General features: G+C 39.6%; 1 protein-coding gene across 1 annotated transcript; it reads right to left on the bottom strand.

Annotated features, from left to right (window-relative positions):
* Positions 1-9,809: 9,809 nt before the first annotated feature.
* Positions 9,810-10,663, bottom strand: LOC141628792 (uncharacterized). The gene is made up of 2 exons (XM_074441890.1): positions 10,625-10,663; positions 9,810-10,574 (listed from the first exon to the last, which is right to left on the bottom strand). The coding sequence occupies exons 1-2, from the start codon at positions 10,661-10,663 to the stop codon at positions 9,810-9,812; spliced, it is 804 nt and encodes a 267-aa protein (XP_074297991.1).
* Positions 10,664-11,369: the final 706 nt, after the last annotated feature.

Below are 11,369 nucleotides of genomic sequence, written 5' to 3'. Positions count from 1 at the left end.
CACTTCCCTCGGCTCTTGATACTGCTGCTCTAGCGAACTACCTGCTCCTATAAGAGGGTTAGAAACAGGCAGGAAGGGACCAGAAGGTGTACCTCCTAGCTAGGTCAATCCAGAAAATTTGACAGACGCTGGGTGATTGGTTACTGGTGTTGCGCTGATTATGGATCCAGGATGCCATCCTAGTGTCTGCTGTAGGCTTCCGATCCAGGCTCCACTGGTGAACTGGCTGCAGGATGGAACTGCTTTATTGACGAAAGCTCCAGATTGCCATCCTGATGTCTGGTGTGCGGGGGTACCTAAAAAGGGCGGAAGGTCAGATCTTGACGGAGTGTTAAAAAAAGAATTACCTGATGTCTGGTGTAGGCTGGATGGGTTATCAAACGACAAGCATTCCAATCCTCTGGGCTCAATTGGTTCACTGGGTGCAACTCCTACAAGGTCTAGTCTGGTGACTAATTCCGACGGAATCGATCGACTCGATCCTCCACCGCTGGTTCGGCTCTAGGCCTCAGGCGCTGATGTTAGTTTGGTCTGGACTGCTATCACGATCTGAGCAATCAGATTTTGGTTGTCCTTCCTTAGATCCTCAACGGCCCGACGCAGAGTGTCCATCCCCTGAATCATCACCTGCATTGGATCAAGCACTTGAGGTCCTCTGCTTCTGAGAACTTCTGCACCTTATCCTTTCTAGGTCGGGGCTCTAGATGCAGCTTCACCTCTGCTGGGGCTGCTCTCCCTACTAGATCTGGACTGGCTGGGTGCGCCTGCTGCCTTTGGTATCTGCGGCGCTTTCAGAGGTAGAGGCAAAGGTATGGTTTTGGGCGACATGCTGATGGGGATCATCTGATTGGACGCTGGAGGTGCACTCACTGATCCTGCGGATACAGGAGTAGGTCCTGCTCCAGAAGACAGGGCTGACACGCTATGGCTGCTGGAAGGGTTCTGGCTGGTTTCGGATATGGTGACGATTGGTTCGGTCTTGCGAGATTTGGCTATAGAAAATGATCACTATGCCCCACGGTGGGCGCCAAACCGTTTTGGGAAAAATCTACCAGATTATTAATTTTGATTAGTGAGTGATAGTGATTAATCTATGGCCGATAATAGAGATTGCGACGAATATAACGTGCGAATGAGTAACAAAACAAGAGAACGACACACGAAACTTTTTGGTGACGCGGAAAGCCCGATGTGGGAACAACCGTGGGGGGAGTCAGAATCCTACCAACTTTGCACTATAATCGAGACGGAATTATGCAAGTAAGGAAATACAAGGGTTATTTTGCTAGTGAAATATTGCAAAGTGTAGACGGAGATTTGAGTAATGGTGTGTTGAATATGCTTGAGTTTGAATGCCCTTGTTGCGTTGCTCTTCTAGTGCTTATATAGCTGCCAGAGTCAGACCCAGGGTCATAGAACTTCCTCCTGCTTCTACTCCTAAATATCTGGTCAACTCTCTTAAGAATAGGGGTTTGTTGCTTGACTCAATCTTTTGCACGTGTGTTTTGCAATTTTGCAAAGTGTGTTTGTTTTGCCTTTCAATCCCACGGCTCTCATCAAGCCAGCTCATCGATCCTTTCTCCTTTCCATCCACCAATAACTCCTTGCCACGTCAGCCATATAAATAAGTGGTATTTTATCCCTAACACTACCTTAAACACCAACGTTATTCAAACAATCTGAAACTTGGTCACTAAAATCAAATTTCAGTGGTATAATAAACTCATATTATGATATTTATACATATATGACTTCCTCAACCACTTGCTACACATTCTTATCTCAAATGTATGCTTATAGAATAGAATTGGCAAAGTGAACCTTCTACGACTTATGTAAGTCATCATGAAGACAGGGTTTCAAAAATAGATGCACAATAACAACAAAAAACCAAGTCCACAAATGCATAAATTTAATTAGCTATTACTCGATTTTCTTTGCTCTCTTTGTTCCTAGCATGATTAATTCTTTATTGATTCATGTGATCATGTCTCCCTGGTGGCTTGGTTTTTTCTTGAGAAATATTTTGTGTGATTTTTAATTTTGTTTTTTCTTTTAAAGAATCTGCACCCTTTTTCTAACATCAATTTCCGTTTAAGACGGTCTTAACTTACGACGGCTCTCAAATCCGATTAAAATAAAGATGAAATTAACGAAGTTTGTGAGAGATCTTAAGTTAATATTGTGTAAAATAAGAATGGTGATAGTTGAAACATGTACTATACATACACTCCATAAACTACATATCAAAAAAAGCTAACTACATTATTTAGACGTATCCTTTTCAAAGGAGTGTGTTTTACTATTTATTTGCTAACTAAAGCTACTTTGCATCTGACTCTCACGATCGAACAAATTGTATCTTTATTTATTATTCCCTCAGATTTTCCAGAAGGATTAATTAATGAGAATAATCTATATTATGGATGCCCTTCTTATACTACTCCAAAACATGCCTTAATCAATCAAAATCAATATCTATCTATCTATCTATCTATCTATCTATCTATCTATCTATCTATCTATATTATTAAAGGAACCTTTTTTCGAGCGATTATAGAGAGTCCAATATTCTTAAAATACTTACTAATTAAAATAAATAAAATAGCATATTTGACAGTAAACATTAGATTCTAACTGCAAAATAAACACTAAACCCATATAAGATTCTATTTGGGACTAAATTCTTACGTTATGCATATATATATGCGCAAAATTGCAGACACATTCATGCATTTGTATTTTGGTCTTTGATTCTACCTATATAAGCATATGATGATTGTTTCTTAGCATGCATAATTTATTGTGATTTTTTTTAGAGATTAATTTTCATCTCATATTTAATGAGTCAATTTTTTTGCTTTTCGTAGGTGTTGTTGGTGCGGTATATGAAGATTAATAATCATGGTTTTTACGGATCTACTCTCCAAACTACAAGCGATTTCATGTTATAGGTAACTTTAATTTGTTTTCTACATTTTTAATGTTTCAATATCGAGCTTTATTTTGTTGAGGTTTATAAACGATTTTATACATGTCTTTTATCGAGGCATTACTTGATGTCTCTTTTTTTAACAAAAAACGATCCACAATAGGATTTGTAGATTTGATTCGTATAATTGCTATCAAGGCGTTACTTGATCTCTCTTTTTTTTTAACAAAAACGAGCTACAATAGGATTTGTAGATTTGATTCATATAATTGCTAGGCGTATGTAATTTGCTTGTGCCATCGTTTAAGCCACAATATAGTGTATTGTTATAGAAATTTATGCTCAAACCTAAAACATTGTATAAGAGATTGTATAGTATAATCCGTATAATAAATAACAATGTCTATATGTTATCATAACCTTATCACCCCTCATTCTGTTCTTTATTTGATTCTCATCTAAGTGATGCAACCTTAAAGATACAAGATAAGTAGCTAGGCAATTTATGAATAATTTTGTATTATGAAAGACCATGTAATCCACCATGCTTCAAAGAGACAATTTTCAATGTATAACTCTTAGCCTTTAACTACATATTCCATCCATCTCACTTTTTTGTTTACCTATTTTATTTATAAGTGTCTTATTTATTTGTTTATCTTTCTATATTGAGAGTATTTTTTAAGGATAATTAGATCTTGCACATAACTTTTTGTCAATTTGTCATTCAATAACAATACTCATAAATGGTCCTTCCCCCCTCCTTGGTCTTTGTGTCAAAACCAAAAGTTAACAAATGATCGTAACAGAGTATAAATCATATTGTTGCCCAACATCAACTTTCTTGAACATATGACATATGTTTGTTGTACGCTTTTATACTATTTGTTTCATAATGCATGCCTTCTTTGTTTTTTTAGTTGCATGGTCTGGGTATTGGACAATTGATCCGTATATATTAGTGTTAATAATCAATCTGGAGGATAATATTATCATTTGTTTCTTTCTAATTTTAGTTCATTCCATTGTGGTATTAACGATTTTTTTTTTTTTGGCAGATGTAAAGAGAACATACTACAATCCCAATTTAGCCCGAGCTAGGTTATGGGCAACCTTATTAAGACGACGCGGTAAGAAACTAAGGCAAATACAATGAAACAACAAGAGGTCGGACTCAATATCATGCAGAATCCCCCTGACCAAGTGGTGCATAGTCTCCATCTTAGCAAGTTGAAGAAGTAGTTGAAGACAATCAGAGGATAAGTCCAAATGAAGAATATGACTTCTAGCAGCCCATCTCAAAACTTCCCTAATGCCAATCGCTTCAGCTTGTAATCCAGATTCAGCATCAAATCTTTTGGCAAAAGTCCCATAACATTCCCCATTAGGTGCATAGACAATCCAACCTGCAGAAGCATGTAAAGAACTTACCCAACTCGCATCAACTTTAACTCGTAAAGGAGCACAAGTTCCTTTTTCTCCCACCAAAAAGAACAGAAAATGATTACTAATCTCATTCCTCAAAGTGCCCAACGGACCATGACAGTCAGACCCCAAAGCCGAGGCTGTAGAAGTAAGCCGCGACTCCGCTTCCAAAGCCACATTAGTAGACTTCGAAAGAAATGCAAAGGAGTACTCAGGCGAAAAAGGACTTTCCCGAGAACATAATTTCATTCCCGATGCGCCATAAACTCCATAGGTCAGAAAGGAACCGGATGACAGTATTAGATGAATCATTCTTTGTGAAGAAATAAATAATCCAATTTTTAATCCAATCACGTAACCGAACAGACGAAGCAAACTCAGTAGAAATACCAATCGAGGAACACACCCAAAGACGCTTAACCAAAAAACAATCCCTAAAGAGATGCTCTAAAGTCTCCACCATACCATCCTCCCCACACCAAGGACACGCCGACCCTATGACAAGATTCCGTTTAACAAATCCAGCTCCCACTGAAAGTGAATCCGTCAGAATTCGCCAAACAAGAATCTTCCAAACATGCGGACCTGGTAAGCACCATAACCGTTTTTTACAAAAAGCCTTTGTAGAGGCATCAATTCTACTCCCATCCTTAAATGAACTATGAACACGTAGATAAGAAGCAAGGCAGACCGCGTACCTACTTTTGACCGAATAGATCCCCGAAGAAGTAAGCTTCCAGAAAATACAATCATCAACAGCAGTTTTACAAATAGGCATGGCACAAATACGACGAGCCCACTCGGGTTCAAACAAGTGAAAGATTAGACCATGATTCCAACACAACGAAGGAGTAAGAAGATCTTTAACAGTAAAATTCAACATAGAACCTGGCGGCGGAAATCCCAATCTCGGCGTTTGAGGCGGTACCTCACCACTAATCCACCCACAATTCCATATACTTAGCGTTGAACTGACACCAGGTTTCCAACCCAAGTGAGCCAAAATCAACTCCATTCCATAAGATAAACTCTTGTAACCCCAAGATTGATACGGCAAGATTTCAAAGACCCAGGTATCACAATATTATTGTTGCTAATGAGCTTATCATAGAAAACTCGACTTACCAAAGAGTCTTTCATAGACAGGACTTTCCAAGCTAGTTTACCTAACAGAGCCTGATTCATACACTGAATGTTTCGAATTCCAAGTCCTCCTTCCGACTTTGAAAGGCTAATAAAATTCCTACTACACCAATGGATCGTGGACCTTAATCTCGTTCCAGCCCACCAAAAATGTGACAATAAGGAGTTAATCTTATTTGCCACGCTTACCGGTATTTTAAATACCGAAAGGACATAATTCGATAAAGCAGACAAAACAGAAGAGATCAAAGTCAACCTGCCCGCAGGTGAGAGAAATATAGCATTCCAAGACGAAATACGGCGTCGTACATTTTCAATGAGCGCATTGAAAATATCCTTTTTAGACGAACCAAAATCAATATCAATACCCAAGTATCGACCAATACCCTTATTGTCTGAAATATGTAAAACACTCAGACCTTCCTGAACAGAGCACATCGTGGTGCTTGGACTGAACAGAATACCAGATTTAGACTCATTCATAATCTGACCCGAAGCACTACAGAAGTTAGCCAAGATAAGTTTAAGCTTACCATAAGCCACCTCCTTATCAAGAAGAAAGAATAAAGAATATAGAATCATCCGCGAATAATAAGTGTGAAAGAGGGGGCGTATTTCTTGATAACTTAATACCATAGATAGACCCATTGGCTTGAGCTGCTAGAACATTTTAAGACAGGATTTCCATACATAAGATAAACAGGTACGGCGATAGCGGGTCTCCCTGGCATAAACCATAACTAGGCTGAAATTGCTTCAAAGGAGCACCGTTAACCAAAACCTCATACGAAACCGTTGTGACAACACTCATAATAAGATTAATCAAACCATTAGGAAACCCGAAACAAATAAGAGTATGGTGTAAAAAATCACATCGAATACGATCATAAGCCTTACTCATATCCACTTTAAAAGCAAATCTCTCGCAGGCCCCAGATGAGTGCTTATTAATATTCTGAATTGCTTCATGAGCAAGAAGAAAGTTATCCCCAATATGCCTACCAGCAATAAAAGCATTTTGGTAATCACCAACCAGATAACTCATAACCCTAGACATCCTATTCGTAATGCAGCGCGTGACCACCTTCATAATAACGTTGCAAAGACTGATAGGTCTGAAATCCTCCACCCTTTCAGGACTCTCACATTTCGGAACTAGTGTAATAAAGGTCCTGTTAAGTTCTGTTAGAACCACACCACCATTAAGAATATTTAGAACCGCCGAAATAACATCATGCTTCACAAAATGCCAACATTTCTGGAAAAACAAGGCCGGAAAACCTTCAGGACCCGGGGATTTCAAGGCTCCGAGTTGAAAGACCGCCCATCTCACATCTTTAGCAGTAAAAGTTTTGGTCAAGAAATCTAAATCAACTTCTTTAACAATAGACCTAACCTGATGAAAGAGCACATCATGCTCCACCAACCTTGGAAAATCAACTGAGGACGACGAAGCCACATGAGTATCAAAAGAGGCCGTAGCAGTATCGTCATTAAACGGATTATAAATAGCATAAAAGTGCGTGTAAAAGATATTCCCAATACAAACCGGATCATAACTCCAATTCCCCAGCGTGTCTTTGATACCAAGAATAAAATTACGACCCGTGCGGCCCTTAACCCAATTAAAAAAGAACTTAGTACAAGTATCCCCCTCAACCGCCCAATTCATCTTCGCACGCTGCTTCCAGTACAAAGTCGCAGCTCTAGCAAAATCTGTGACCTCATTATTAACCTGAACAGCTAAATCAGAATTTCCCGTATTAATGGCGTAATTCATAGCTTCCACAATACGTTCATCAAAACAATCTCACTCCTTACTCCAAGCCTTACGTTTCTCAATGGACCATTTCCGCAGCATATTTCGAATAAAAGCTAACTTCCTTACCACCTTAAACAGAGAAATACCTATAAATACGGACTTCCAATTTTTCTGAATTAAAGACAAGCACTCTTCATTATCCAAATTCCAAGATTTAATTTTATACGGCTTCTTACATGAGTTCTTAACAAGGTTAAAACATAATTCAATGGGAGCATGGTCCGAAATCTGAATGGGCAGATGTTTGACACCAGTATTACGGAAAAAATGAAACCAATCCTTCGAACCATAGGCCTTGTCAATTCTTTCATAAACTCGCTTAAAACCTTTTCTATTATTGCACCACGTGAAACGCGGCCCCTTGAACGGAATATCAACAAGTTCATGTTCAACACGCCAATCATGGATACTCATTGCCCCCGCTATACTACCCGTCTTCGAAGTAAGCTTATCACAACTGAATTAGACTTGATTAAAGTCCCCTACAATGACAAACATATACTCTAAGGAAACTAACCATGAACCCAAAAGCTCAAACACTTGCATACGGAGAGATTGCTCAGGTTCACCATAAAACAACATGAGATACTAAGGCAAAGAAGGATTCATTTCATTCAAAAGGATGATGAAGTTATTACATGTAGTTACACAGCTCATCATCAAACCCTTCTTCCAGCCACACCAAAGGCCACCAGCACTACCTGTTGCATTAACACCAACGGACTCAACAAAACCCACACTACGAAACATAAGACTAACTAGGCTTGCATTACATTTTGTCTCACTAAAGAAAATAAAGTCATAATTATTATTACTAGTAAGTGCTCTTAATTTCGGAATTATAGGGGAGAGCGCATTATTTAAGCCCCTACAATTCCAAAGAAGCCCATTCATGGTGGGCAAGGAGGTTGATGTAGGCCAACCTCCGCAACTCCTTCCCCAGAAACATGAGAATCATCACACGAGCTCACACCATCTTCCTCAGCAATTCTGATATAAATGCCAGACCCATTAAAAGCTTTGCCCAGATCCGAAGTATGCACATCCACCATACAAGTTTTTTTTAGTAAGTTGAGTGAGATAAGTCTTTGCATGGCCAATAGAATGAAGAATAGCACCTGTAAATTCATCCCTATCAGCATCAGACCTGCATTTCCTTTTCTTGAAAGGTAACCTGCAATCTACCACACCCCCTGAAACTGACATATCCACTCCTGACATATCCAAGCACGCACCCGCAGACTGAGCCCTCTGAGTCTTACCAACAATAACAGGGACGGCATCAACACCACTCAAGGCACACTCATCCACTGCAATAGAAACACAGCAACTTGATTTTTGCAACACCACACCAGCCTCATGAACAAGAGCATTATTAACTGGAACCGAGCATGAGGCAGTCTGAGTATTGTCCTTCATAGCAGCTACATAAGACATTCCCAGGTTCAGAGACAACATAGTATCCACCTCAGACGATCTTGCCCTCACATCAGCCTCTACAAATGCATCATCTCCCTCAGAATCTGAACTATGAATGGGCCATTCAGGAGTAGAATAATGAGAGCTCGAAGAATCATCAATATTAATCGTAACGTTATTACCAAAATGATACCCCGCCTCATCAGAGGGTCTTTCATCCCCAGGAGAGAACCGATAAAAATTATAAGGGTACACTATAGGCACCCCTTGAGGAGGGAGATCAAAAGTCTGTCCATAGCCCCTATCATCATCTTCAATGCGTGACCAATTAAAGTCACTCTCCACATGACTGAGAATAGCCTCCTGAATATGTCAATCACGATTAAAACGACTTCCCACAGTATGGAAATTACTATAGACAACGTATGGATCATTCTCAGGGAACCCTTGACTCAGATTAGGCAATGGATCAGGTTCCACAACCCACCCACCAGTGGCGACTCCAGTAACAGTAGCAGCTCCAATCTCATCAGAAACCCCAGCAGCAAAACCATTCATGAACCCAGGACCATTAGTTACCACCCCAGTAACAAGCACACCCCCATTTGCCTCCACCTGCATAGGTACAATAATGGCGGCCGGCATACCATCCACATTAAGCAGCCCATTATTATTCGGCACCCCAGCAACATTCAGACCCACACTACCAGCTAAACCCATGTCAAAGACAGGGTCATGTAAAACATCAGAATCTGGGACCCCAGCAGCAGGAGTCACATACATAGGATCAATAGGGGGATCAGCATACTCAAACCCACCACCACCCACCTTAAACAGGATAGGCCCTGCAAATGGTTGCGCAGTCACACTAAACCTCATCCCTGGGTGAACCCTCCCCCCAGGAGTAGTCCCAAGCTCAAAATCAATAACTTGCTCATCTTCAAAGTTAGCTTCATTAGAAGACACAGAGCCCCCATACCCACCAAGACGGATGTTAGAAGAGACATACCTAGTTGTAGATGGTGTAGCCCTGAGATCAAGATTAAACATCGTATGATTACTTTGCGTCTAAAACACAGCGAAGCCCCGCTCTTGAGCACGATCAAGAAGACCAATCAAATTTGAAACAATCGAAATAATACTCTCACGACAACATGCAGCAATATGACCAACCTTTCCACAACGAACACAATACTTAAAAACATATTCATAACGAAACTGGACCCACAGGAGGTATCCACCGTCCATAGAGAGAAAAAAACCAGGTGAAAGAGGTTGATTCATCTTAAGACGAGCCTTTACCCTTAAATAATCCTTATCAGGAACAGGGTCAAATGAATCCACCTCATAATGATGTCTTAAAAGATGACCTGCCACATTTGCTACCTCATCAGTCAGATACTCGAAAGGCAAACCACAGACTCTCACCCAAATGTCAGCATAAGGAAACTGAATGGTCCTAGGAATACTATCCGGGAACCACCTAGTAAACACCATGAAAGCCCCAAAGAAAGTGGCATAACTACGTATGAGAAGATCCTCCTTATCTTCGTCATCCTCACAGTAAAAAGAATAAAGATCTCCAAGTTTTAGAACCTTAATCGTTCCCCTAGTCTTCCACTTACGTTGGATCAAATCATTCAACTTCGGTGCTTTAAAGATACGATAATCAACAAGAAACCCAAGAACACACTGATTCCAAAACTCCTTGGACTTACCAAGAGTAGCAGGATCAAGATTAAACACAGGACCCGACCTTGGAAACCGCCATGCTCTTGCATGCAGAGGATTATTAGGTTGAAAAGCAGCATTAGGAAAGGGTTGATGGAAAAACTATTGATTAGGCAGAGGATGATGTGCATCCGGCATAGCCTGAGAAAAACCTTGATTCCCAAACTCTGGCTCCCCTGAGGGAGCGCCATTACCAAACTGATTAAAAGAAGACATAAGACCAAAAAAGAAAACGGAAAGAGATGGATGATGCAAGAAACACAAGAGAAGCCTCTCTTAAATAGTGAAAACAGAACCAAAACCCTAAAGCACAAAAGAAAGCTTGTCAGGAGCACCCGATTCAACTATTGGAGGAGCACTTAGAAACCCTAGGAAAAGCAAGAACTGCAAATAAAATTAACGAACTACCAATGATTAAAGTTCCTGACACACGCAAAGAACCCAGAAAACAGTTGGCGTTTATGGAAAGATGAAAAGATCCAATCTCAGGAAAGGAAAAATAATATTTTAAAGAAGGTGAAGAGAGAAAGCAGTTTTAATCATAGGAAAAAGGGAAAGAAAGGGACTCTGGCTGGGAGAGATAAACTCTCTCTAGAAAGTAGAGAGAAGTTTTTTTTTTTTGAAAAATCCACTATATGTTTTGATTATTAACGAATTTTTAATGTGCAGGTACATGCACAAAGTGTTTGTTTACACAGAATGGATAAATAATTTTAGAATTTACTTTAATACAAAATTTAATTAACTGAGACGATTTTCATAAGTTTATTACTCCTTCCAATCCAATCCAAACAATCCATCTGACTTTTCACGGTCTACGAGACGATACTTGAATCTCTTTAATAATTATTTATACTCATTAGTATGATTATTTTATATCTGTTATACGTTATTTTT

The sequence above is a fragment of the Silene latifolia genome, chromosome Y, assembly GCF_048544455.1.
Source record: "Silene latifolia isolate original U9 population chromosome Y, ASM4854445v1, whole genome shotgun sequence".
Lineage (NCBI taxonomy): Eukaryota > Viridiplantae > Streptophyta > Magnoliopsida > Caryophyllales > Caryophyllaceae > Silene > Silene latifolia.
Note: the sequence above shows the minus strand (reverse complement) of the source record. Positions and strands in the feature narration are given on the sequence as shown.

Excerpts from the sequence above, each read along its gene's own strand:
- LOC141628792 (XM_074441890.1), bottom strand. The coding sequence starts at position 10,663 with ATGGCGCTCCCTCAGGGGAGCCAGAGTTTGGGAATCAAG. Across the intron at positions 10,575-10,624 it reads GCCAGAGTTTGGGAATCAAG|TTTTTCCATCAACCCTTTCC; the intron begins GTTTTTCTCAGG and ends CCTAATCAATAG.